This window comes from Chiloscyllium plagiosum, chromosome 1, assembly GCF_004010195.1.
Source record: "Chiloscyllium plagiosum isolate BGI_BamShark_2017 chromosome 1, ASM401019v2, whole genome shotgun sequence".
Lineage (NCBI taxonomy): Eukaryota > Metazoa > Chordata > Chondrichthyes > Orectolobiformes > Hemiscylliidae > Chiloscyllium > Chiloscyllium plagiosum.
In genome coordinates this window covers 86,095,230-86,120,279 of record NC_057710.1, presented here as the reverse complement: position 1 = coordinate 86,120,279, position 25,050 = coordinate 86,095,230, and the positions used below count along the sequence as shown (strand labels likewise).

Sequence of the window (25,050 nt, the reverse complement as noted above, 5' to 3'; positions counted from 1 at the left end):
ATTCGGGTCCTAATACATGCTATCCTGCAGCCATGTCTCTGTACTGGGTGCTAGATCATACTTATTTATTTTTATTTTCACTCTCACTTCATCTTTTTTTTTCAAACATTTTGTGCATTTAGATTTAATTTTATCCTTTTACTCTTTGTAATTTCTAGTCTTATCTGTTGGTTGAGTTTTAGATTTGTATTCTATCTCTTCCTGTTACAATTAGGTTATCTTTCCACTGTTAGTATCTTTCTCTTTGGCCTTGATTCTTTGGATTACCAGTTTCCCCAATTTGATTCTTTGCCTTCACTATTTGATTTAAAAGCTTCTCTACTTCTCTAGTCATGTGGTTGTTAAGAATATAGGCTCCAAGACAGTTCAGACGGAGACTGTCCCATTGGTATAGATGCCACTTTCCCCAGTGCAGGTGTCAGTGCCCCTGAACTGGAACAGTCCTTTCCCATGCCAGTCTTTGAGCCATGTATTAACCTCTCATATCTGACTTGTATTGTCCAAGTTTTCTCTTGGCTGTAGAAATCAGACTGAAACTCCTCTGCATCCTCGTCATAGTTGACCCACCCACTCAGCGTTGTGTTATCTGCAAGCTTAGTGATATTACATTTAGTTCTGAAGAAGGGACACTAGACCCAAAACGTTAATTCTGATTTCTCTCCACAGATGCTGCCAGATCTGCTGAGCTTTTCCAGCAATTTCTGTTTTTGCTTCTGATTCCCAGCATCCACAGTTCTTTTGGTTTTTATTTATGTAGTTCCCTCATCTAAACCATGAGTATCTATTGTGAGTAGCTGAGGTTCTCTATCTGTGTCAGAACACAACCTACATCTCTTGTGTGAAATGTCATCAAAAGCCTTTTGAAAGGTGATGTAAACATTCCAGGATTTAGACATTTCAGGTGAAGTAGAGAGGATATAAAAGAGATGGCGGAGTTGCCTTAGTTGATAAGGCAGAATACCACAGCTATACTGAGGGAGCACACCTTGACGGGCTCATCGAGCAAGGCTTCATGGATAGAACTCAGGAATTGGAAGGGTTCAATCGCTTTGATGGAGTTGTACTGCAGTCCTTACAACAGCCAGTGTTGTGACAGAGGAACAGGTATGTGTACTGGGTTATGGAAAAATGTAAAAGCAACAGGGTTGTTGTGATGGGTGACTTTAATTTCCATATATTTATTGGGACTCTACTGGTGCTTGGGTGGAGTAGGAGTGGGGGCTAGTTTGTTAGATGTGTCCAGGAGGATTTGTTGATGCAATATGTAAATAATCCAACTAGGGAAGGAGCCATATCAAACCTGTATTGGCCAGGTGATCCATGTTTCTGTGGGGGAGCAGTTCAGGAACAGTGACCATCATTCTGTAAATTTTAAGCTACTAATGGATATGGATGAGTAATCCTTGGATGAAAGTACTAAACTAGGGAAGGCTAACAACTACAATACTAGTTCAGAACTAGGAAATATAGATCGGGGGCAGCTGTTTGACGGTAAATTCAAATTTTCACTTGGGAATCTATTAAAGGCAAGTTGATTAGAGTTCCGAACCAACTTGTTCCTTTGAAAGTGAAGGATAAGGGTGGCAGGATTCAGAACATTGAATGGCAAAAGAAATTGAGAGCTTAGTCAAAAAGAATGCAAAAGGTTTAGGAAACTGAAGAGAGACAGAGCCCTTGAAGAATATAAAGATACCAGGAAAGAACTCAGACAAGGATTTAGGAGAGTTAAAGGGACCATGAAACGTCTCCCACAAACAGAATTGAAGAAAATACACTTCATACACAAGAACATACACAAGGAGCAAGAGGGTAACTAGGGAAAGAATAGATCAACTTAAGAACATAGGAGGGAATCTGTGTGGAGCCTGAGGAAGTGGGTATTCACAAAGGAGAAAGACATGGTGGATGATGAGTCTTGACAGGAGTATGTTGATATTCTCAGCATGTCAATATCAAGGAGGTGGTGTTGGGTGTTTTGAAAATCAATTCCCCAGGACCTGATGGGATCTATTCCAAAATGCTGAGGGAGGTAGGTGATGAAATTGCTGGTACCTTGTCCAAAATCTTTGTATCCTCTTTATTCACAGAAGAGATTCCAGCAGACTGGAGGATAGCCAATGCTATTCCTTTGTTTAAGAAGAGCAACAAGAATAATCTGGGAAATTACAGGCCTTACGTCAGTGATAGGGAAATTATGGGAGAAGATTCTTAGTGACAGGATTTACTTACATATGGAAAAATATGAACATATTAGCATTAGGCAGCGGGCTTTGTACGGTAAAAGTCATGTCTCAAACTTGATTGAGTTTTTTTGAGGAAGTGGCAAAGATTATTGATGAGGGCAGGGCAGTAGATGTTGTCTAAATGGAGTTTTCAAAGGCCTTTCACAAGGTCCCTCATGGCAGGCTGATACAAAAGATGATGTCATATGGGATCATAGTGAACTGGAAAATTGGATACAGAACTGACAGAGTAGCAGTGGAAGGCTGTTTTTCTGACTGGAGATCTGTGACCAGTGGTGTTCTGCAGGGATCAGTGCTGAGACTCCTATTGTTTTTAAATATATGTATAAAAGGTTTGGAGGAAAATGTAGGTGGCCTAATTCATAAGTTGCGGATGATACAAAGATTGGAGGAGTTTCAGATAGTGAGGACAATTGCCAAAGGATGCAGCAGGATATAGATAGGCTGCAGATCTAACAGAGTAATGGCAGATAGAATTAGATCCAAACAACTGAGAGGTGATGAATTTTGGAAGATCTAATGAAGGAGGGAAGTATACAGTAAAATGGCAGACTCCTTAGGGGGTTCTACATGTCAGGTACATAATGCCATGAAAGTGGCAAAACAAGTGGATAAAGTGGTCAAGATGGTGCATGGCAAGCTAACCATCATCATTTGTGGTACAGAGTGTAAAAATTAGGAAATCATATTGCAGCTGTATAGAAATTTGGTTAGGCCACATTTGGAATATTTGTATAGTTCTGGTTGCCACACTACAGGAAGGATGTGGAGACTTTGGAGAAGACACAAAAACAGTTTATCAGGACATTGCCCGGTTTGGACAATATTAGCTATGAGGAGAAATTGGACAAACTTGATAGAAATTTACAAAATTATGCGAGGCATGGATAAAATGGATAGTCTGAGTCGTTGTTCCCCAGGGTGGACATGTCAACTATGTGGGAACATAGGTTTAAGGTAAAAAGGGGAAAGTTTGAAAGAGATGTAAGAGGCAAGGCTTTTACACAGAGGGTGGTAAGTGCCTGGAGTGTCTGCCAGAGGAGATGGTGGAGGCGAATACAATAGCAACATTTAAGAAGCATTTTTACAGATACATGAATAGATAGGAAATAGAGGGATACTAGAGGCAAAAGATTTTTTACTTTTAAAAAGGTATCAGGTGTTGGTGCAGTTTTGCTGGGCCAAAAGGCCTGTATGTGTTCTGGACTGTTCTTTGTTCTTCTTTGTATCACCTTTTTCGACAGGTATCAGAACACAAACACATCAGCCACGATCTTATCAAATGCCAGAGCAGGGTCGATGGGCCACATCGTCTCCTTCTACTGCTATTTTGAAACTTCTTACATATGTTAAACCTGCTGTTGACCTACTTTTTGCTTTGCTACTTGTCTTCTTTTGCCTTTCACTATCATCTCTCTTGGTAGTTAATCTCTTCTACATTCCACCCTATCAAAGAATTTCCTCAAGGAAAGGGCACCACTTGGTTGGAATACATGAAGTCAGAATCCCCATTCAAGGGACAGTTCAGGCATTTAGCTCAAATGTGCCATATAGCATAAAAATTTGCAGATATATTTTTCTTGCTTAGCATTTGCACTGGTTGCATTGGTGGCAACGCAGTAGCCTGGTGTGATACTCCTGGAATAGACTGTGAGGTGGTGGTGTTGGTGGGATTGGAGCCCATTGTTGAGACCACCCCACCAATGTCAAGCAGAGCACAAGAAGTAACAATAAATTATTCAATTCAATCTTAATAATTGATCATTCTCCCTCCTCAATACATTTGTATTGAAATGTTACTAAAGCCAACGATGATGAAGTTGGAAACCTGACGAGACAGCAGTGTCAATCACTTGAGCTGCAAAAATATACTGATCTATTTAATTTCCTAGTTTCTGATTCCAGAAACTGGCTTAATGCCGTTAGCTGGTATTTGAGCATTTCAGGATTTGCAAAATACTTGATGAGCATAACATTAGGATCATTTAAAAATTAAGCTCTAGATTTCTCATCTTTTGCAACAAAAACTAACAATCCCACTGAAGAAGTCAACATAATCAAATAATGAAGAAACCACCTACCATTTGTCTTTGCTGTATTTTAAAGTAACTACAAACTGGTGAGTTTAACATAATTAGAAATCAGATGTCTAGGCAGTGGAGGACAGAACTATAGCATCATCATTACACACTTACAAGCATTTATACACAAAGAAACACATTACATATTGTGCATGTCCAACATAGTTTTAGCCTGTAATATATATATGCACAGGTGATGTCCACCATATTTAATGCAATGAAATACCCAATTGATATATAGTTAATAAGCAGTGCAATTTGATGAAAGAAACCAACTTGCAATCTGTTTGGAAATATCAGTAATTGGCAGCAATCCAGAAGTTGTCAGAACATTGCCTCTCCATCATAAAGTATATGGGGTTGAGTTTTAATAGATGGGAGTGGAGGAAAGTGCAGAGGAGGAGAGTTTATATTTGTCCACTGTAACTAGCCTTCTTACAGCTGTTTGAGGAATGGTGTAACTAGGGATTAAAATTTATCATGGAGAAAAGAACCAAAGTTTTTTGTAGATGACCCAAAATCTCATTGCAAGACTGGCACCTGTTGCAATTGGAGGACAGCCACAGATGGGGTGAATGAGAGAACTACCCTCATAATTTCTTAATTGCAAAAAGTAGTATGTTCATGGTGGCATAGAATGAAACACTGCAGGTATTTCACAGCACTTTTAAAGAATACATGATCAAATCGGGGAATTTCCTAAGATAAAGGCAAACAAAATCATTATTAAGAATTTTAATTTAACTTGTACATGTAGTGATGGCATTGTAAACAGAGAATGGAATGTAGTAACATGCAGCATATTACATCAATGTTTGGCCTTAAAGTGATATTTACACACTAATTATAGTTAAGCCATAATTTGCTAAAATACACTGTAACATTTCACTGATTTACTTTCAATTCTACTGGTGCAATTCATAAGAAAACAACAATTTTTTTAACAAAGCACATTAAGTTAGCATGCGCAGTACTTGAAAGACAAAACTAAGCAATTAAACAGGTCAGTGTAGAAGGGCGTATACATGGCTGCTTGTACATTGCTGTCTGCACACCAATATCATCATGTATGTCAATCATTGCTACAGGTATTCGTCTTCCTGCAAAATGAAATTATTGTAATAGTTACACAGTAAATAATCTCTTTCACTGGAGATTAGTTTTCAAATTACCTAAACCATTTAAATTAATTACAACTCCACAGAATTGAAAAGGGTATTCACTGGCATAATACTGTTAGGGAGTCATAGAGTCCTATGGCGCGAAGATAGGCCCTTTGGTCCAAACTGGTCCATGCCAACCAAAATGTCCATCCATGCTGACCCCATTTCCCTGCACTTAGTCCATCTCCTTTTCTATCCATGTATTTGTCCAAATGCCTTTTCAATGTTGTTAATGTATCCGCCTATACCACTTCCATATACGTACCATCCTCTGTATAAAAAAGTTGCCCCTCAGGTTCCTTTTTACCCTTTCCCCTCTAATCTTAAACTGATGCCCTCTAGTCCTCAATTCCCCAACCCTTGGGAAAAAAACTGAGTGCATTCACCCTATCCATGCCTCTCATGATCTCATACACCACTACACGGTTCCCCCCTCCCTCTCCTAAGTTTGAAAGAAAAACGTCCTAGCTTGTCCAACCTGTACATATAACTCAGACTATTGGGTTCAGGCAACATCCTTGTAAATTTCTTCTACACTCTTTCCAGATTAATAGCATCCTTCCTATAACAAGGTGACAAAAACTGAACACAATATTTCGAGTGCAGCCTCACCAACATCCTGTATAATTGCAACATAACTTCCCAACTTCTATATTCAATGACCTGATTAATAAAGGCCAGTGTGCCAAAAACCTTCTTCACTTCCCTGTCTACTTGTGACTCCACTTCCAGAGAACTGTGAACTTTAATTTCAAGAACCCTCTCTTCCACTGCAAAATGGCAGAACCAGGGTCAACAGTATTGCAGTGAATCAATATCATGATCTGTTTGCGCTGCATGATCAATGCATTGGTTCAGTACATCCAATAATGACACGTGGCTGAACACACACTCAGCAGAAAAGGTCTCCCACTAACTCCTTATTGTCCTTCACTGTGGGACAGCAGGATTTAAACTCCCATAAAGCTTGGCTTCAAATTCAGGGACGTCATGTAGAAGAATTAGAATGTCATCAACAAAGGTCTGTTGCCCCTTTCTAAAAAGATAAATCATACTGGATCATTTGTGCAAAATCAGAGCACAGAAGAGATGAAACAGGAGCTCCATCTCACAACAACATAAGAAATATGAACTGGAGTAGGCTATTCAGCCATTTGAGTCTACTGCACCATTCAAATGAGATCACGGCTGAACATCTTCCTGAGGGGCAACTTTTTCACACAAGAGGATGGTGAGTATATGGAACAAGCTGCTATAGAAAGTAGTAGAGGCAGATGTAAAAGACATTTTGACAGGTACATGAATAGGAAATGCTTAGAGGGAAATGTTTCAAGGGATATGGGCCAAATGCAAGCAAATTAAACTAGGTCAGTTTAGGAAACCTGGTCGAGATGGATGAGTTGAGCCAAAGAGCCTATTTCCATGTTGTATGAGTCTAAGTAGGTTAGATGATGATACACCTAGTCACATTATCAGTGAAAATGTGCATCCATATCACTGGGTTGCTTGGACATTTTGAATCCCAGGAAGGATTTTGAAGGAGCAGATGGCATTTTCAGTGGAAGAATACTCCTGTGTGAATACTTGTGTGAGTTTCTATATTGGTGAGACCTGAAATGATCATGCAGCGCAAACAGATCATGACATTGATTCACTGCAATACTGTTGACCCTGGTTCTGCCATTTTGCAGTTCAATGCATTGGTTCAGTACATCCAATAATGACACGTGGCTGAACACACACTCAGCAGAAAAGGTCTCCCACTAACTCTACTGAAAGGGATCATCAACTATTTATGGGTCAGTGACTGATGGATTTGTACTGGTTGTTCCTGTGATTGCTATAACCCAGTTGGGAGGGGTGATCTGATTCCTGTCATGTCCCACTCCTCCACTGATCAGAAAAGCTTTGAATTTAAAAGTGGAGGTGAGATTGTCAAATTTAGCTCAATGTCGAAACAAGGCAGCCAGATTTGTCAAGTAACAAATAAAGAATCACACACACACACACACACTTACGCTTTATTCACATAACCTTTGACAATAACACTACCCATCACTGGGCATTCAGGGTCCCAATATCTTTGACTTGGCACTGAGGTTTTAAGCATCAGGCTCCTTTCATTCTGGAATTGGAGATATTTGTAATGTCATACAGTTAACTATCCAATGTTACATGAGGGGGTGACTGAGACTTCCCATTCATAGAGAGCTAACTATATATTGTTGTCTTTTCTTGCCAGATATATTTAGGTTGATTGGTGTTACAGAGATTGCAGACTTCCCTTACTGCATTATTCCAGTGGTTACATATGTATCATTTTGCAGGCACGGTGTGTCAAAACTGAGCTGGCACATGAACTGTCACTGAATGAAGGAAAACAGTGGTCTCTATTCGCAATGAAAAATTTGTTTAAACAAGAAGCTCAACTTTGAAGTCAATTCAGTAGCTGAGTTTTTCTGCACAAATTCAGTCTGCATTTCAAGGACTTGAAGGCACGCTGAATACTAATGATGACATTCTCATCTAAAGTCACACTGAAAGTGAAGTTCCAACACACTTGCATACATGTTTACAATGTCTTGGGAAATTTCACCATACACTGTACGAAAATAAGTGCTTTTTGAATGAAAACAGAAACAGCACTGTTGGTCATAGCGTTCAGTGGATTATCATCTGATCAAATGGAAATTATTGCAAATTTGCAAATCCTGTGATTGTGCAGAAAGTCCAGAGCCTGTTAGGGGTCATTTCAATCCTGACCTTTATATGTTGTCTGTTTCCACCTGCGATCCAATGAAAGAGGACGCAAAGTTGGAGTTGACTAAATTGTTCAAATAGGCTGCATATTGGATAAACCAGTGGTTATGAGCAAGTTGCACAAATGCCTCCAATGGTCCAAAAAAAAAACCCAGGCTGTGAGCCCAGTGGGTTTAGGGGCAGTGTTTGTGCAGAGAGACAAAGCTGGAAACACATCAATTGCCACAATATCAACTAACCACTAAAGTTGTAGAGGAATATTTGCAACTAGAGAGAGGTGTTGTCAATCGCTTCAGTATTTCACATTTTTATCTCTATTTATATGGAAGTGAGTATAAAGTTATAATTGATTACAGACAACAGTCTTGTTTAACAACTCTTACAGGAAATCATCCACTCTAATAGAGCATTGGATTTTTCAACTGTAAGAGCATGAATTTCATTTTGAGTGTCAGCCAGGCGCACTCAAGCCAGCACAATGCCTTTCACAATATCCATTGTCAGTTCCAGTAATGTGGAAAAGATTACTGAACAACATCCTAACAATGTAGGCCTAAATGTGGTGTCAAAGTCACTAAAACTAGCTGATGTCACAGCGTCACTAAAACAAGATGAGGCATCCCAACTATATATTATAGCTATTGATAGCCTATCTACAAGCAAAGCCTCTCACAGACAAGATCTTCACAATATTTGAAATGAGCTCACCAGTCTTGTGTTACAAAGCAATAGCACTGACAATCTACTATCCTGGAGGGAATATGGTGTAGATATAGTACATGAAGATCACTGGGGAATTGTCAAAACCAAACAATTCCTTTAGGATAGGGTATGGTTCCTGGATTTGACCAAAAAATTAGTTTGGCATTCACCATGTCAAACAATTAAATGTTAAAATCTTCATGATTCATTCAACATGTCAACTTGCTCACCAATGGAATGAAGTTCGTGTTGACTTCACAGATTTTCTCATGGGCTAATGCTTATTTGTTATCACTGATGATTCACAGTGATAACTATTGTGGAAATAGTTATGTCTATCTCAATGAAGGTAGTAATTCCAAAGCTTGATCAGATTTTCACTTTATTTGGAATCCCTTAGACAGTGAGAAGTGACAATAAACTCCCACCTAACAGAGGTGTGTTCAGCAACTTCACAAACCATGTGGAATGCACTCATTGAAAAAACGCACCCTGCTGGCCGAGAAGTAATGGATAACTCAAGACATTCATACACACAACGCATACAAGTGCTGTGAGTAAGCTGTGGAAGCTGAGGTTGGAGTATTTTCTTTGCAATTATGACTTTGCAAGCAAGTCTCCTTGTGACTTCTGGAAGTGTCCAGCTACGCTCAACATCACACATCCAACACTCTCACATCTTCCCACAGCTATCTCCCATAACGAATGATCAATAGGCAAACAGGCATGATTAAGTACAGAAGGATCAAATGAAAGTTAACACAGTATAAGATGAAAATCAAAGTTGTACCACTAAAGCCAGAAGGTAGAGTGTTTGTGCAACAAGGTGGGTCATGTTGGAAAGCAAATAATCTTGTGTGACATCCAGTCATTTGTTGTGGTCAATGGAAAGGGATTAATGATCATTGCTATGTATGATTCACAAGTCATCACCAAGAATATATCATTCTTCAAAACACTGAAAACACCATTCATGAGCATGGAATCTGATTTAAATATCAACAACACACATGGAGAATGTGAGACAACCCCTGATGCCAGACTCAATTCCTACATCCATCCTGCTTTAGCTATTTTGCTGCAAAGTAAATTACTTTCAATCCTAGCAAATCTTTTATCTCATTCTACATGACTAAGCATAAATTCTGTACCACATATTAATGTTAAGAAAAGGAAATGGTGAAAAAAATTATTGATATAATACATTGGTGAAGTTGAATGTTTAAATTATGTTTGACTTCTACTTTCAATGCAATTTATTTTAGCTTATTGATTCAAGGTAAAGAAAATATGCATATCATTTCTAAAGAAGGGGAAGGATGCAATGTTTTTTATTGTTCATTTCAGCCCTCTATACTGATCTGAAAAAGCATGTTCAATATGCCAGCAGAGGGATTGAGAATATAAAGCAGTCACATTGCAGCAACAAGAGGCAGTCTATTGAATGTTTCTTCTTAAGAATTTGGTAGACACCATGTTTAATACATAGCGAATGCAATTCACATTGGTTCATGGTAGACAAATGTAAAATAATTGTTATGGGAATAAGGGGCTAAAAGAGGATTATGTATTATATTGAAGATAATGTTATCAATAATTTAATCTGGGGTTATTTGGTGTTTCAATCTATGAAACTATCAGATCAATCCTTTACTCAAATAAACAATGTATGTAAAGTCCTGATTGCATTGAAGGGATTTGTGGATTAGTTTACCTGCCACTGGCCATCCCTGCAAATTAATTAGGTAATGTGCCTTCTACTTAATTTGATGTAAACCCATCGGTATTTGTGCATTTAGGTCGTTAATTCAGAATCCTGGAAACATGGTCTGGTGTCTGGAAAACAGAAATGTAATCACTGCTGCAGTCGTATCAATTTTGGGTTCCATTGATTATTTTCCAAAAAAAATTTCCAGAACATTCTGAAGAAAGGTCACTGGACCTGAAACGTTAATTCTGCTTTCTCTCCATAGATGCTGCCAGACTTCCTGAGTTTATTCGTCAATATTCTGATTTATATTCTGTGCTGAGTTGGATAGGTTTTTGATGCATAAAGAATTTAAGGTCTGTGGCAGGCAGGCACCAAGTAGAGAAAGACCACATTCAGCGGCAGCTCAGGACCAATAATCTATACCTGCTTCTACTTCAGAGGATATTATGATCTTATTCCTTATGTCCATGGGAAAGAAGCATAAGTTTGATATACTTGCTGTAAATGGCATTCCCATCAGATACCAGTATCCAAAAATGTAAAATTCACAGCCTTGAAGTTCTGTATACAAAGAGATTTTTACCTGTTCACTGCTCTAAATATTCGGTATATTGCTCAAATGGGGCAACTGCATAAAATGAAGTGGAACATAGGAACAAGAGTAAGCCATGCCTTCCCATCAACCTGTTTCCCATTCAGTGAGATCATGGCTGATCTGTGGCCTCACTCCATATACCTGGCCGATATCCCCTAATTCCTTTGCTTTAGAAAATGTGTCCATCGCAGATCTGATCCAGCATCCATAGCAATTTGTGCAAGAAAGTTTGAAACATCTACCATCCTTTGTGTGTAGAAGTGCTTCCTAATATCCCTCCTGAACAGTCTGGCCCTAATTCTCAGTCAATGACTCCCAGTTTTAGAATCCTCAACCAGTGGAAATAATTTATCTTTAACTACCGTGTATTATCCTTTAAATATCCTGAAAACTTTGATCAGATCACCCTTAACTTTTTAAATTCTAGAGAAAACAGACCTAGTTTATATAATCTCTTCTCATAACTTAACACCTCAAGTCTAAGTATTATTCTTGTAAACTTACATAATTCTCTCCAAGGCCAATATATCTTTCCTTAAATGTGGTGCCCAGATCTGCTAACAATACCGCAAGTGGGATCTAACTAGAGTTTTGTATAACTCTTGTGTCTTTGTACTCCAATCTTCTAAACATAAAGGGCAACATTCATTAGCTTTCTTGTGGTATAAAAGTAAGAAACAAGAGATAATATATGAGTAGAATGATTGAGGTAAATGTGAAAATAACTATCATATTAAAGAATGAAATAATAGTGAGAAAAGATTTTAAAAGTTCAGGAGTGAAATAAGTTGTGCAGAGGTCATATTTAGGGATGAGAATACACAATAAATTAAGCTAAGGAGTAAATGTGAGAGTTTAGAAAGAGATTGGAACAAAGAACAAAAGAACATTACAGCACAGAAACAGGCCCTTCGGCCTTCCAAGCCTGTGCTAATCCATATCCTCTATCTAAATCTGCCGCCTATTTTCTAAGGATCTGTATCCCTTTTTTCCCTGCCCATTCATGTATCTGTCTAGATACATCTTAAATGACGTTATGGTTCCCGCCCCTACCACCTTCGCTGGCAACGCATTCCAGGCACCCACCACCCTATGCGTGAAGAACTTTCCATGTATGTCTCCCCTAACCGTTTCCCCTCTCACTTTGAACTTGTGACCCCTAGTAATTGAGTCGTCCACTCTGGGAAAAAGCTTCTTGCTATCCACCCTGTCTATACCTCTCATGATGTTGTAGGCCTCAATCAGGTCCCCCTCAATTTCCTTCTTTCTAATGAAAATAATTCTAATCTACTCAACCTCTTCTCATAGCTAGCACCCTCCATACCAGGCAACATCCTGGCGAACCTCCTGTGCACCCTCTCCAAAGCACCCACATCCTTTTGGTAATGTGGCAACCAGAACTGTATGCAGTATTCCAAATTTGGCTGAACCAAAGTCTTCTACAACTGTAACATGACCTGCCAACTCTTGTAGTCAATACCCCACCCAATGAAGGAAAGCATACGGTATGCCTTCTTGACCACTCTGCTGACCTGCTTTGCCACCTTCAGGAAATAATGGACTTGAACATCCAGATCTCTCTGTATATCAATTTTCCCCAGGACTTTTCCATTACTGTTTAGTTTGCTCTGGATTTGCATCTTCTAAAATCTAATTGTAGATAAATTTTACTTGGTATGATATTGTAAAAGAATGGTAGTGAATAAACAGCCTATTTGACATTGGTCAAAATGTCTCTGTCCAAAAGAAGGGAAATAAATATCAGGAAGAATATAAAACAGCAGCTAGATTCACCCAAGTAATTTGCTCCCTAAGAGAATTGTGTGTCTACTTCCAGCACATGGACTGCAAGAATTCAAAAAGACAGCTCACTACCACCTTCTCGAAGGCAACTAGGGACAGGCAATAAATGCTGGCTAGCCAGTGACGCTGACATCCATGAGTGATTAAAAAATTATACGATAATATAATGTCAAACTTATTCCCAATAGAATCATTGCCGGTAGATAGCAGAAGGAACTGAATTATTTTCTATGATCGAATGGAACGGACCAGTGATCCTAACTTAGACACAGCACAATATCAGATATCAAAGCTTAATACAACTGGAAGTTGCTATGAATCCATAAACAGAAATCAACTTCAAATTTTATCACCAACAGAAAACAAAGCTCACAGTGAAAACAAAATACATATCCTGAATTACGGAAATAAATCATTAGACTGCACTAGAAAATGGCAATAAAGTAAACAGAATAATTAGATCTTGACAAATAAATTTTGTAAATGATTCAAATGATCACTTTGTAACTATCATTCTAACACGTGAGATTAGACTACTGATTTGAAGAAAAGTACCTGTTAGCGAAAACTAGATGATCTTCTTCCGTTGCGTGGCTAGAGAAAGTATATAAAACGAATAATGAATTATCTATGGAAAATTGAGCTTTTGAAACTGTAACCATAGGGCCCCTGAGATTGCCTGTCATAGTGTTAGTCAAAGACAGTCAGACTCAACACTAATAATCTGTATTAAGAGACATTAATGAGTTTTGAGAAGATTTGTAGTTCAGGTTGAGGTTCTGGATATAAGTTTGCTCACTGAGCTGGAAGATTTGTTTTCAGACGTTTCGTCATCATACGGGGTAACATGACCAATGAGCCTCCGGTGAAGTACTGGTGGTATGGCCCGCTTTTTATTTATGTGTTTAGGTTTCCTTGGGTTGGTGATGTCATTTCCTGCTATTTTTCTCAGGTGGTGGTAAATGGGATCGAAGTCAATGTGTTTGTTGATAGAGTTCCAGTTGGAATGCCATGGTTCTAGGAATTTTCATGCATGTCTCTGTTTGGCTTGTCTGAGGATGGATGTGTTGTCCCAGTCAAAGTGGTATCCTTCCTCACCTGCGTGTGAAAGTTACTAGTGACAGTGGCTCATGTCTTTTTGTGGCTAGTTGATGTTCATGTAACCTGGTAGCTAGTTTTCTGCCTGTTTGTCCAATGTAGTGTTTGTTACAGTTCTTGCAGTTCTTGCATATTTTGTAAATGACATTAGTTTTGCTTGTTGCCTGTATAGGGTCTTTCAAGTTCATTAGCTGCTGCTTTAGAGTGTTGGTGGATTTGTGGGTTACCATGATGCCAAGAGGCCTGAGTAATCTGGCAGTCATTTCCGAGATGGTTTTGATGTAGGATACAGTGGCCTAGGTTTCTGGAATCGTTTTGTCTGCTTGTTTCAGATTGTTGCTGAGAAATCGGCAGACTGTGTTCATTGGGTACCCGTTCTTTTTGAATACACTGTATAGATGATATTCCTCTGCTCAGTGTAGTTCCTCTGTGCTGCAGTGTGTGGTGGCTTGTTGAAATAATGTTCTAATGCAGCTTCGTTTGTGGATTTAGGATGATTGCTTTGATATGTGTTGTTTTCCTGTAGACGCTGGTTTTAAGTTCCTCATTGGATGTTTGCTGTAGTGCAACATCTAGGAATGGCAGTTTGTTGTTGTTTTCCTCCTCTTTAGTGAATTTTATGCCAGTAAGGGTATTGTTGATGGTCTTGAAGATTTCCTCTAATTTGTTTTGTTTAGTGATGACAAAGGTGTTATCCACGTAGCGGACCCAAAGGTTGGGTTGAATGGTTGGCAGAGCTGCTTGTTCGAATCTCTGCATTAACTGCCTCTGCTAAGAACCATGATATTGGAAATCCCATGGATGTTCTGTTGGTTTGTCTGTAGGTTTTGTTGTTAAAGACGAAGTGGGTGGTAAGGCATAGGTCCACTAACTTGATGATATTGTCATTGCTGATGAAGCTGGTGGTGTTTGGTGTCTATGTCTTTGGTTTTTCTAATAGTGTAGCCAGTGTTTCCTTGGCCAGATTGATGTTGATGGATGTGAATAGGGCTGTTACGTCAAAGGAGATCATTATTTCATTCTCTTCTACCTTGCTGTCTTTGATGGTCTTCAGAAATTCATGGGTGGTGTGGATGGAGTGGCATGAGTCTTCTCCTAAGTGTTTTAGTGTGTGGTATAGCTCTTTGGTTAATCTGTAAGTTGGTGTTCTGGGTGGCGAGACTATGGGTCTGAGGGGGCTCCTGGTTTGTGAATTTTGGGCAATCCATAGAAGAGTGGTGTGTTGGATCCATCTGGTTTCACTTTTTGGAAGTCAGTTTTATTTATTTCTCCAGACTTATGAAGTTTTTTGAGCAGGGCTGTGATTCGGTTATCCAGTTGTGGGGTTGGATCTATATCACTTGTTGGGAAGTGTTGGTATTTGCAAGCAGTGCCTTTGCTTTCTAAATGTAGTCTCTTTGATTTAAAATGACTGTCAAGCATCCTATGTCTGCAGGTAGGATAACAATGTTTTTTATCATTCTTTAGTTTGTCTTTCCTTTCTTGTGTATTGAATATGTTTCCCTCCTTTTTCCTGCTTAATGTTGGTGTGATTGTCTGTCTGATGGTATCCTGGATTTCTTCTGTGAGTTTGTTGTCTTTCAGTGTTGTTTCTATTGTTGCTAAGAAATCTTTCTTGTCTACATCCTGGAAGTTATAATTTAATCCTCTCACTAAGATGACTTTTTCAGGTATCAGATGGCATAACGGTAGTCCACATACCCACTAACACACTAAAAAAGCAGCTAATGAACTTGAAAGACCCTACACAGACAACAAGCAAAACTAATGTCATTTACAAAATACCTTGCAAGAACTGTAACAAACACTACATTGGACAAACAGGCAGAAAACTAGCCACCAGGATACATGAACATCAACTAGCCATAAAAAGACACGAGCCACTCTCACTAGTATTTTATATACCGTTGAGGAAGGATACCACTTCGACTGGGACAACACATCCATCCTTGGACAAGCCAAACAGAGACGTGCATGAGAATTCCTTGAAGCATGGCATTCCAACCGAACTCTATCAAAAATCTTGGATCCCATTTACCACCCGCTGAGAAAAATTGAATTGAATTTATTGTCACGTGCACTGAGGCACAGTGAAAAGCTTTGTCTTGAGAGCAATACAGGCAGATCACATAGTTAAGTAGCATAGATAAGTAAATAATCAGTAAACTGTGGCAAAAACAAAAACAGGTATGGGCGAATGTTAAGCGTTTGTGAGTCCATTCAGTATCCTAACAACAGTAGGGTAGACACTGTTTTAAAACCGGCTGGTGCATGTGTTCAGGCTTCTGTACCTTCGCCTCGATGGTAGAGGTGGTAGAAAAACATTTGCCAGGGTGGAATGGATCTTTGAGAATGCTGGCTGCCTTTCCTTGACAACGGGCCTGGTAGATGGATTCAAGAGATGGGAGGTTGGCCTTTGCGTTTGACTGGGCTGAGTTCACCACTCTGTAACTGTCTCCGACCTTGAATGGTACAGTTGCCGTACCAAGTAGTGATATATCCAGACAGAATGTTCTCGATGGCGAACCTATAAAAGTTGGCAAAGATATTCGCCGTCATGCCAAATTTCCTTAGCTGCTTGAGGAAGCAGAGACATTGTTTGGCCTTTGTAACCAGTGTGTCCATATGAGGAGTCCAAGAAAACTTGTTGTGGATGACCACTTCAGGAGCTTGACACTCTCTCCACTCGTTCCACTGCTGTGCTGTTAATGTGCCAGGGGGCATGAGTAACATCCCACCGAAAGTCAATAATGGGTTCCTTGGCTTTGCCAGCATTGAGAGCTAGGTTGTTCTCAGTGCACCATTTTTCCAGGTCTTCCACCTCATGTCTGTAGTCTGTTTCATTGCCATCTGAGATTCGACTGACTATTTTGGTGTCATCAGCAAACTTGTAAATGGCATTCAACTGGTATTTGTCGATGCAGTCATGGGTATACAGTGAGTACAGTAGGGGGCTGAGTATGCACCCCAGTGTTGAGTGTTAATGAGGATGAAATATTGTCCCCAATCTTCACTGAATGTGGCCTGTAGGTCTGGAAACTGAGGATCAGTTGCAGAGCGTGCGGCTTAGTTCGAGATCAGTAAGTTTAGTAATCAGTCTCGAGGGGATAATAGTGTTGAAGGCTGAACTGTAGTCAATGAACAGGAAGTGACATCACCATAGGGAATGATGTCACCAACCCAAGGAAACCTAAACACATACATAAAAAGCGGGCCATACCACCAGTGCTTCACCAGAGGCTCACTGATGATGCTACCTAGCATGGTGACGAAACATCTGAAAACAAACCTTCCAGCTCAGTGAGCAAACTTACATCAAGCCCATTAATATACACCATTAAGCTCAAACTTTGATGAATTATGCCAATCAAAAGAACTTTAATAGCAGAATTATCAGAAAACCTATTGTACAGATACTTTGATCACATGTTATTGATCAATTTCTTTTCAATGAAAGTTCAATGAATTAACAGTTATGTTGCTGCATCATAACCTTGTTTTCAGCCCATGCCCCATTCCAATCCAAGTCCCCCACTGAGCATATCCTAGCCATTTAATGTATCTAAGTTTGGATGCAAATGCTGAGAGGTTTGCAGAATTGTTATGTGAGTTTACAGATTGTTGCACATACCCTAAACATAAAAAAACCTCGACTTTGAATTCCACCTGGTCCTTGAAATTCTTCCTAAAACAAGAACAAAAAGAATTGAATTAATCGATAATATGAATGAGATATGTATTTCTAGTCAGTTGCACTTTTTCCAGACAATGGTTAAAATGGCACTGTAGTTTATCCTGTGAAATATATGATAGTAACAATCTGCACCAATGTTGATGATTAGAACTTATCCATTGATTGTTACCAATAGTGACAAGCAGGAAGTTATTGAGAAAAAGATTACAACAAGGTCCTTATTATTAATGTTCAGTCTTAATTTGATATTATCTTGAGATCCATGTAACCGATACCCCATAAGGCAGATATTATATCCTCGATGATTGGGGTCTAGCTTTAGTATCTAGTCATGGAAATAGTTATGAAAGGCTGGAAAATACAAATCTCAAATTCTTTCTGTTTGTAAGTGTTTAATATAGGAATGTCACAGTTTAGTTGCAACATTTTCTAAACAAAAGGTCTAATTGGATTTTCTACAAAGTACTTTTAAAATGAAGCATTTAATGCAGCAGTAATGTGCTTTGGCAGTCAAGTGAGTCAGCACTTTAATGGTGTGTGAGAATTTTAATATAGGTCAGACAAAGAATAATTTAATAGTGTATTACTCTGTACTTATCCATTGTCAATATATTAATCTGTAGTGTCCCAAAATGCAGAAGATTGTAAAATATGTCTGCACATAATAGGGATTTGAAGGAATTAATCAATTACACCATCTTAATTCTTAACTGTCGTAAAAGCAGTCATTAAATGTACTTAACTGTCACATCTCACTAAGTTACATAAGTCTCATCCATTTATTGTAATAGAATAAACTTGCATTTATCTAATGCCTTTTACAACCTTAGGATATTGAAAAGACTTTCATTGAGAGAAAGCAATGTTGATATCACATATTTATTCCGTTCACAGATTCATCTAAGTAATATCTCAGCTTAGAGAAATTTGAAGAATCTTTCTTGATGTATTGATGTATATCTATCGATAGTAAAAAATATAGTACCCGATTGGATCCTTTTCAGGGAGGTGTGACGCTGACAGAGAATACTGGGTAGGAAATTGTAGCCATATGCAACCTCTAGCTTCTCGCCTACTTAAACTGATAGTTGGAAGATCAGATACAGCAGTCCTGAACTTTCCCATTCAATTTCCCACAGAGAGTCCTATCATGCTTAACACTCCACGTCGTAAGTTTAGTACTATCAAATCATTTAACTCATAAAGAACTACCTACACATGGATGTACTAATTGGAGTTTAGCCATAGCCTAGAGTTCATTTTTAATAAGTGTATGGAAGTAAGGTTGAAGAATAGCCATGATCTTAAAGTTAGAAAACACTGAACAATTTTTAAGCACAAAATTTGAAAATTGACTATTGGTCTCCTTAAACCTTGCAAATGACAAATGTAGGGCAAACACTAGTTTGGCTGAATTCACAAAAGTAGAAACCACCGACAATGGCTTCATCATTTGATGTCAACCTATTCACACTTATAGCTGTTCATTGGCCCAAACGACCATCTCTCCTTGTAAAAACAAAAACAACGGTTAATGTCACAAGACAGTGCTGGCAGGATTACTAAAGAATTACGTACATCACCTCTGCCTTTCTTCATTCTTCTCTCATGAAGCTCAGGGACAAGTTGCAGCAAAGGATGCAGGACAGAGGACTGAGAGGACATGAACAAGGACATATGAGGAACAATGATCAACTGATCATGTGACACAACAGTACATTTTCAAAGAAAACCATGTCGACATGATGTGGAACAAAACAGAACAGACAGGCTGAAATGATTCTTGCTGAAAAGTCACTTGCATAAAAATTTCCTGCAGATTATAAATCTGTTACTGACAAGCAGCAGAGATTTCTTTTAAAGTGACACATACAATGAGAATGCAATACCAAAAATTTAATATTCTTTGATTGATTTTTGAAAGACTGAAGTAGAAAAGACTCATATCATCTGTTTAAAGTTTCTTTCAAACACCCTGATCCATGCTTCAATCACCTCACACCACATCTTCATTCTCACAGTCCCTCCCTGAACAAACACAAGAGATTAAATAACTGCTGTTTTACTTCATCCCTTCTCACTGCACACAGCCCCAGAAAATTCTTTCAGGTAAAATATCAAGGACTTGTAACTATCACAGAGAATGCTGGAGAAACTCAGTTCTGAAGAACAGTCATACTGGACTTGAAGCATTAACTCTGTTTCTCTCTCCACAGGTGCCATCAGATCTGCTGAGTTTCTTCAGCTTTCTCTGTTTGTTTCAGATTTCCAGCATGTGCAGTATTTTGTTTTTAATCAAAGAATTGTACTTCTTCCAGTTTAGTGTATTGTATTTGCTACTCACAATGCAGTTTCCTATACACTGGGAGACAAATACAGGTTGGGTATTCATTCTGTGGAACACGTCTGTTTAGTCTGCATGCATAACAACCAGCTTGTAGTCACCTACCAGTTTAATTCTCCACTCCACTCCAATTCTGACCTCTCTGTCCTCAAACTTTTACAATATTTCAGTGAAGCTAAGAGCAGACTCAAGTAACAACACCCTTCTTTTTATGTTTAGGCTCTTTACAGTTTTCCAGATTCAAAACTCAGTTCAAAACATTTCAGATCATCACCACATTTCCCATTTTATTGCACAACTGTTTGTGATGTTGCTGACATTATCATTATGCTTCCTGTGGACACATCTTTTATGCATTTACTTGTCCATTAACTTGCACCATCATCCCTTTTATCATTTGATATCTTATACATTAAACCCTATAGGATACTGTACCTTTGTTGTTTGCCTCCTCCCCAACCCCTTGCCCTTCCCTGTTTTAGTGCTTTAAAAAAAATCTGTTGCAGCTCTAACTTTTTACGGTTTTGGCGAAATCTCTTTAAACTGAAAAGTTAGCTTTGCTTTTTCTTCTATAGATTTTACCTGACCTGCTAACTACTGACAATATGTTCCATTTTTAGTTCAAATTTCCAGTAACTGCATTTTGTTTTTGTTTAGTACCTTGTTTACTTCAATGCTGACGTATGCTTTACAAATCTTGAATAAAGGAGAATATATTCGCTTCAAGACATGGAAAAATTATATAATCTCTCCTGCCCTGGGAACATGCTAACTAGAAGCTATTTGACAGCTCTGAGGACTGTGCCACAGTTGAATAGAAGAGGGTTTCCAAGTCATCATGCAACATTTTTCAGATGCTTATTTGATATTTGTCCTGCCCCTATCAGACTGAAAAAGGCAAAAGATATATATAGAAACCTGCTCTATGAACACATTACATACTACCCAATTGGGTATTATGCTGCCTGCAGTGGACCAGTTGAGTTGCCAAGGAAATACCATGTCCTGAGATGTGCTCTTAGATGGTCAAGTGAACCATAAATATTTAAAGCCAGTCAGACATTTGAGAGACTTACTTAAATGGAGAACAATGTGTACAGGGATCTAATTGTTCTGGTGCATGAGTCGCATAAATTTAGTAATTTAGCAAGTTGGAAAGTAATTACAATGATGAATGGAAAGTTATCCTTTATCATGAGAGGTATTGAACATAAAAGTAAGGATGGCATACTCAGCTAAATAGGGCATTAGTGAGACCATACTTTGAATACTGTGTGCATTTTTGGTCTCCTTATTTAAGAATAGATGTAAATGCATTGGAGGTCATTCAGAGAAGATTTACTAGCTTGATGCCAGGTCAGTGTGATAATTCTTCATGAGAACTGAATTCACAAAATACATAAATTGGTGACGAACCATAATCTGTCATCATTGACAATAATGGAGAAGACATTACTATCATGAAATTAATTAGAATTAAGCACAATTGCATCTTAGGTTAACTTGGATACTTCCTGAAAACAAACATGGGAATCACAATGCACAATTCATTCATGCTGTTAGTTGCAACATTTGCAGTACAAACCTTTGAGCTACCTGGTCATTACCATGACCTCAGCATTCAGCCAGAATAACCATGTTGTTCAGTAACTGGACACTTCAGCAGGGGTCTAATATTGTGACAATGCCATAGGTTTAAAGTCAATTTTAATGTCATACCCCGCCAACTGCATCATTAGTGTTAGTTACTGATCAAATCACGCCAGCCCCACCACTCACTTGCTAATTCTTTCTATCCATCATAATTGACATTAGTTTAGATCATCCTCACACATTTAGCATTGCTATAAACTTCACACCCACTTCTCACAGATTAAAAACACTACCAGCTGTTCAACAATAACAGTGACTCTACATACACTTTGCTCTCTTTCAGCAGGAGCTAACCGGAGGGAATAAGTGCTCGTGCGGATCCTAACCCAACAATGGAAGTGATGATGCCAAGTATTAATAGAATGCCCAATAATTAGGGAATGGACAATGGCAGGGCTAAAACCATCATTGCTGGTTTTCTCGTATATAATTCCTCACACATAATTCTTTCCTATTCCCACTCCTTCTTCATCTCTCCACTGCATCATAGACATTTTGTGCTCACAGGTACTAGCTCAGATATTGACACTAAATGTATCTGAATAGAACATAGGAATAGATCAAAATGTGATCATACACTAGCCATAGACAGCCAGAGGAGTCAGTGCAGGTTCTGGACTATCATGCTGCAAACAACTTCTACTGCAGAAGACTCAGATATGAACATTGATGAGGCAATCTGCAGTATAATGTTGATGGGTATGGACCAAAAAGTAGGTGATACATGAGGAAACTGGACAAAAATCTTACAATCACTATCAAGGTGTGTTCCATTATCAACTTAGAACAGAGTTTTGCACTCAACTTAAATTCCATTTTTATCAACACTGAAATGGTAACCAACGCAATTCGCACACTTGGGGATAAATGCTGATGCTGTATGCGTCATCACATTGCAGCAGTTAACTTATGACTGGATGCTGAAGTGGAAGCTCAGACTCTTGTCATCATGGCAAGGATGTCCAACATGATCCTATAGATCTGTGACTGTGCCAGCAGCATCATGTCTGAGCTTGACCGTCACATGTAGCAATCAAAAAACAGTTATAATGAGCCCAATTTCTCACCTCTTGCCTCTATGCTACAATAATTAATTACTGTAATAATACAAACCCTGACAACATTTAGAGGTTGATATATGCTTGTAAGTTCCTAAATTCAAGTCAGAAGAAGCAAATGTGATATGACTCATTTTATATTCCTGACATTTGCAAAGTGAGAGAATGTTTCTGAATCTTATAAACACACATTGTCAGACTTTTCAGATGACAGGATTTCCCATACTTCCCTCTGAAGATTTGTCAGGGAATCTATCCCTGCAAATATGAGCTACCTGCAGCTATTTAATGCTCAGTGGGCTGTTAGCCAGCAGTCCCAACAGCACCAAATTCAAGCAGTAGCCACCACTGGGACCAAGGCAGTCTCTGAAGTAGAGTAGCTGGACTTCATTGTGATAAGTGTTGTCACAAGACTATTGCCTTAAGAAAAATAATAAAAAAAAGGTCTCTAGGCTTGTCTGAATATAATTAGTTTCTGATGTTTTAATTATATGTGTTCCCACATTCAATATTCATTATCGTGATGAAGAAATTAAAAGCTAGCATCTTCAGAGGCTGCAGAATGCTGAGTTAATGTTATGTTCTTATGGAATTACAGCTAGGAATTCTAAAAAGCAATATCAAATCTCCTCTCACCGATTGAGCCAGCAAAGCTGTAATAATGTAGTGACAATAGCTTCTGCAATAAACAGAAAAATAATAACCTTAAGCCTTGGTGGTATGGTTAATGATCACTAACTTGGAAGTTAATGTCTGGAGTGGAGTGAAAGTTAGGCTTTAACACAATCTTACCAGGCAGTTTAAGACGTCCTCCACATCACTTACCATAAAATTAGAGTTGCCTGTGTCATGGGTCTTAGAATAATGAAATAAGAACTGCACAAAAAAATGGAGAAGTATTTTATCGTCAAATATATCAATTACTTAAGACTCCTCATATATACATACTCTGTTTTAAAGTCTGCAATTTATAATGCTTACCCTTTTGTTTTCGCCCTTGTCTTGTGAATCCTGTAAATAGATTGCCTGGTATTAATGTTGGACCACTAGTTATACTTAAATTTATAATCTATCAAACAATATAGTAGAAAGTAATACATAGGTAGAAAGATTGGACAAGGCTTGAAAATGGATGCAGGTAACCACTCCCTGACATTCCAAAGTAAGCAGCAGGTAGACTCTGTGGTTATGTATTCATATCTATCTTTGTAACATCCAGCCTGTCCAAAGCATGCAATGAGTGATGGTAAGTTTTGGCTGCAGCAAATGCTGGAGTTCATCACACCAATGACTTGGAGCTGGAAAAGAGATGACAATGGCCCATTGTGGCAGGGAGGAGGTTCCAAGATTCTTTTACATACTACTGTAAGTATTAGTGCTGTGTATCAATAGAAAAAGTGAGGTCTTATCTCCACAGGGAGGCAGGAGATCCACCAAACCAACTCTGAGAAGGCAATGTCAGCAATGTTGCCCTTAGGGGTAATGGCAATGCTGAAATTTCAATGAACTTCACGCAAGTAATCAAGGTCAGTCAATACACCTTCAAATGCCATATCTTACCAACTGCACATTAGTCTCGTACACTTCACCACACCGACACCACTCACCTAGCAACAACCATAGAATCCCTACAGTGTGGACACAGACCATTCAGCCCATCGAGTCCATACTGACCCTCTGAAGACAGCCCGCTCTGATGCATCCCCCTCTCTATATTTGTAACCATTGCTAATCCACCCAGCCAGCACATCCTTAGACACTAAGGCAATTTAGCATGGCCAATCCACTTAATCTGCACATCTTTGGACTATGCAAGGAAACCGGAGCACCTTGAGGAAACCCCGCAGACACAGGGAGAATGTACAAACTTCACACAGATAGTCACCTGAGGGTCCTTGCGCTATGTGGCAGCTAACCACTGAACTACCATGTCACAATCTCTGTCAATCATAACTCATACCTAATATGCATAGCTTCAGCTCACCCATATCTCTTATCTCCTATCATACCTAATCATGACAGAGACATGACCCAAGCCCACTGCAGTGTACTCACTGATGCACACTCCTTTCCACTGCAGTATGAAGGCAGGGGTAGCGAACCGGAGGGAAATAGGAACAGTTGCATATCTTCAGCGTAATGGAA

The 25,050-nt window shown here is 38.8% G+C and overlaps 1 protein-coding gene across 4 annotated transcripts in view; it reads right to left on the bottom strand.

Annotated features, from left to right (window-relative positions):
* Positions 1–4,330: 4,330 nt before the first annotated feature.
* nmu (neuromedin U) overlaps positions 4,331–25,050 on the bottom strand; it is a 33,169-nt gene continuing 12,449 nt past the window's right edge. Inside the window, exons 5-10 of one of the 4 annotated variants that reach the window (XM_043701676.1) lie at positions 23,887–23,916; positions 23,731–23,781; positions 19,429–19,503; positions 17,788–17,841; positions 13,614–13,652; positions 4,331–5,424 (exon numbers count right to left, since the gene is read on the bottom strand). In XM_043701676.1, the coding sequence (XP_043557611.1) occupies positions 13,617–13,652; positions 17,788–17,841; positions 19,429–19,503; positions 23,731–23,781; positions 23,887–23,916 (246 nt within the window). In that variant the 3' untranslated portion in view covers positions 4,331–5,424; positions 13,614–13,616. The remainder of the gene's footprint in view (positions 5,425–13,613; positions 13,653–17,787; positions 17,842–19,428; positions 19,504–23,730; positions 23,782–23,886; positions 23,917–25,050) is intronic. The other 3 variants (XM_043701696.1, XM_043701686.1, XM_043701705.1) reach the window with 3 other exon arrangements.